The sequence below is a fragment of the Plectrocnemia conspersa genome, unplaced genomic scaffold (genome assembly GCF_051122295.1).
Source record: "Plectrocnemia conspersa isolate PC_06_02 unplaced genomic scaffold, ASM5112229v1 ptg000005l, whole genome shotgun sequence".
Lineage (NCBI taxonomy): Eukaryota > Metazoa > Arthropoda > Insecta > Trichoptera > Polycentropodidae > Plectrocnemia > Plectrocnemia conspersa.
This window is the reverse complement of record NW_028277169.1, coordinates 24,171,174-24,173,790: the sequence shown is the minus strand read 5'-3', so window position 1 is coordinate 24,173,790 and position 2,617 is coordinate 24,171,174. Positions and strand designations below refer to the sequence as shown.

At 25.9% G+C, this 2,617-nt stretch overlaps 1 protein-coding gene across 1 annotated transcript; it reads right to left on the bottom strand.

Moving 5' to 3' along the window:
* Positions 1 to 213: 213 nt before the first annotated feature.
* On the bottom strand, positions 214 to 2,178 carry LOC148235237 (uncharacterized). The gene is made up of 4 exons (XM_088186731.1): positions 1,754 to 2,178; positions 1,035 to 1,212; positions 820 to 956; positions 214 to 752 (listed from the first exon to the last, which is right to left on the bottom strand). Exons 1-4 carry the CDS (start codon positions 1,926 to 1,928, stop codon positions 634 to 636), a joined length of 609 nt encoding a protein of 202 aa, XP_088042857.1. The 5' UTR covers positions 1,929 to 2,178; the 3' UTR covers positions 214 to 633.
* Positions 2,179 to 2,617: the final 439 nt, after the last annotated feature.

The window sequence follows — 2,617 nt, the reverse complement described above, 5'->3', positions numbered from 1 at the left end:
TGTTAAAAATATACGGAAAAAAGTGTCGAAAATTTTTGCCTATTATCCTCCAGGCGAAGAGTTGTTGAATCATCTACATGGATAAAAATTAAATGTGTAAAAAGTATTATATAATACGCAGACTTTAAGTTCCTTCACCTTTGCTTTCAGAGAAATGAAGCAAATGTTTTTTACAATATAAAGGAGTGTTAGGTAAAATGATAAAATGAAGAATTGGTTAATAAAATCATTTTTATTTTACTATTTATGCATAAATAATTATTACATCCATTATTTACTATACCTTTATAAAACGGTCTTTATTAAATATAATATGTACACAGTTATAAACAATTTTTATTAAAATCGTATATAATTAACCATAAACCCACAAGCTTAATATGTATGAATTTATATTCTGTAAATGATATTAAACTAACATGATATATTATAAACATATTCACATTTTAATCAAAAAGAGCTTGTGAGTTTTTGTAGTGGGATTATTTCATTTGGTTTAATACTTTTCAACACTTATACAAAAAAATTGAACAATACGATTTCGTGACAGGACATATTTAAATATATACGCATATTTACAGTTTTTTCCTTATTAATATTTGCAGTTAAAAAAAATTGTTACGTTTAACCTTGTCATCTCATTGTTATTAATATTGATAAATGTTTAAATATATAAATTAATATTATAAAATTAACTACTGATGCTATTTTTTTATCGCATCCGCCGTATTGCATAGCGTCAGCATGTTCACCTGTAGAAAAAGTATATAAAAATATGTTTTGTGTGTTTAAATAAAAATATAAATATAATTTTTTTACCACTTAGTACGTGCACTGATACTGTTGTCATAGCGGCTTCATCCAGGGAGCAGGTGTAATTCCCAGAATCATGTTTGTTGGTGTTCGCCACATAAAGCCTGCTGATGGCACCCTCTGGTTTCATTTCAGTTTTTACGCTATTGAGTAAATAAAAATAACGTGTATTATAATTTAAATTGTAATATACTAAACTGTAAAACAAAACATATATTTACCTAATGCCACCTCTCGTGGTGTCGTAATTTAAAGTTCTTAAACCGTGTTTCCATTGTACGTAACCGTTTGGTTGTGGAACTCGACTGATTACGCAAACAAGCTCAATTGTAGACCCTTGCTTGTAAAATTTGTCGTTGATGAGAACTCCTCGATTGTCTACGATTTCCACTCTTGGAACTATGAAAAAAATAAAAAAATAAAATTAGTAAATTGTAGTTTATATATTTATAAAATAAATAAATGTCAGCGATTAAAAAAACGATTTTTTCCTAATAATGTCTCAATTTATTTTAAAAAGCAATTAAAGTTGCTTAATTATATAACTTATAATTGGATCATAATGTAGAGGTTTTTCATTTGTGGAAATGTTTCTTAATATTACCAAAATTATATACTTGTACAGTCATAAATATCTATTGTTATTTTTTTATTAAAAACATAATATTTGTACGCAGTAATTTATACGTATTACACTAAAATTAAAAGTTAATGATTTTTATGTTTACTATCAATTGTAAATTTAATAAAAAAAATAACCCATGTTTTTCAAAATCAAAAGCAAATATTTTCACAACTGAAAAAATTGAGTCAATAAGGATAAAAAACAAATTAATAATAGTTTCATATCAAATAAGTATTCTACAAAATAACAACTAGTGTATATTTGTATTTTTAAATTAACGATTTGTACAAAATTTGTTATTTTCCATTGCATTACCCAAGTGTTTTTCATGGCTGCAGTATTTGTTGATTGCATTGACAATGTTAGTGCAAATATGTGTTTTGCAGAAGAAATTTAAATGTTCATCATCAATCATACATACGTTTATACACGTGAAAGTGACTTTATGCAGAAATATATTTTTTAATAAAAGGTTTTTAGAATAATCCATTAACTATTTATTTCGAAAATACAATCTTTAAATTACAAAGCTTAATAAAAAAGGGATGTTGAATTTTTTTATAAACACAAGGCTCTTCTTCTTTGCTTTCAGTTATTCTACGATATTTATTCATGTTTATAACCTTATATACTCCACGCTATGAATTAAAATTGTATGCTACAATTTTTTTCTATGAAATATCTTATCAACGCGCTTATATATACTTAAGTTGTATTTCAACCTATAAATTCACAAGAGTTTTATTAAGACAGGGCTGTACAGTCCGTCCAAGATATGAACGCTCATCGTCATAGTATTGGTGAGAAAATATAATAGGGTGACCACGTGAAATTACAAGTGCAATTAATTTTTACTTTTTTAATTTAATTTGTTGAGAAAAGTGTAAAATATCACTTTCTTACTTTTTTTGTTTATTTATATATATATATATTTAACTCAAAAACATGAGAGCAGTTTTGGTATCACTCTCCAGGTTGAATATCTGTTCAATATAATATTTTTTTAAATACCAATAGAATATTACAGGAATTGTTTTATTGATTACAAAATACCACAACATGACAATAATTTATAATAAAAATATAACACATTATAATTTTTAGCTCAATTTCCAACGTATGGTCACCCTACTCTTAAAGCAGCCCTGATTTAGTACTTGTAACGTACTCCTATCGGTG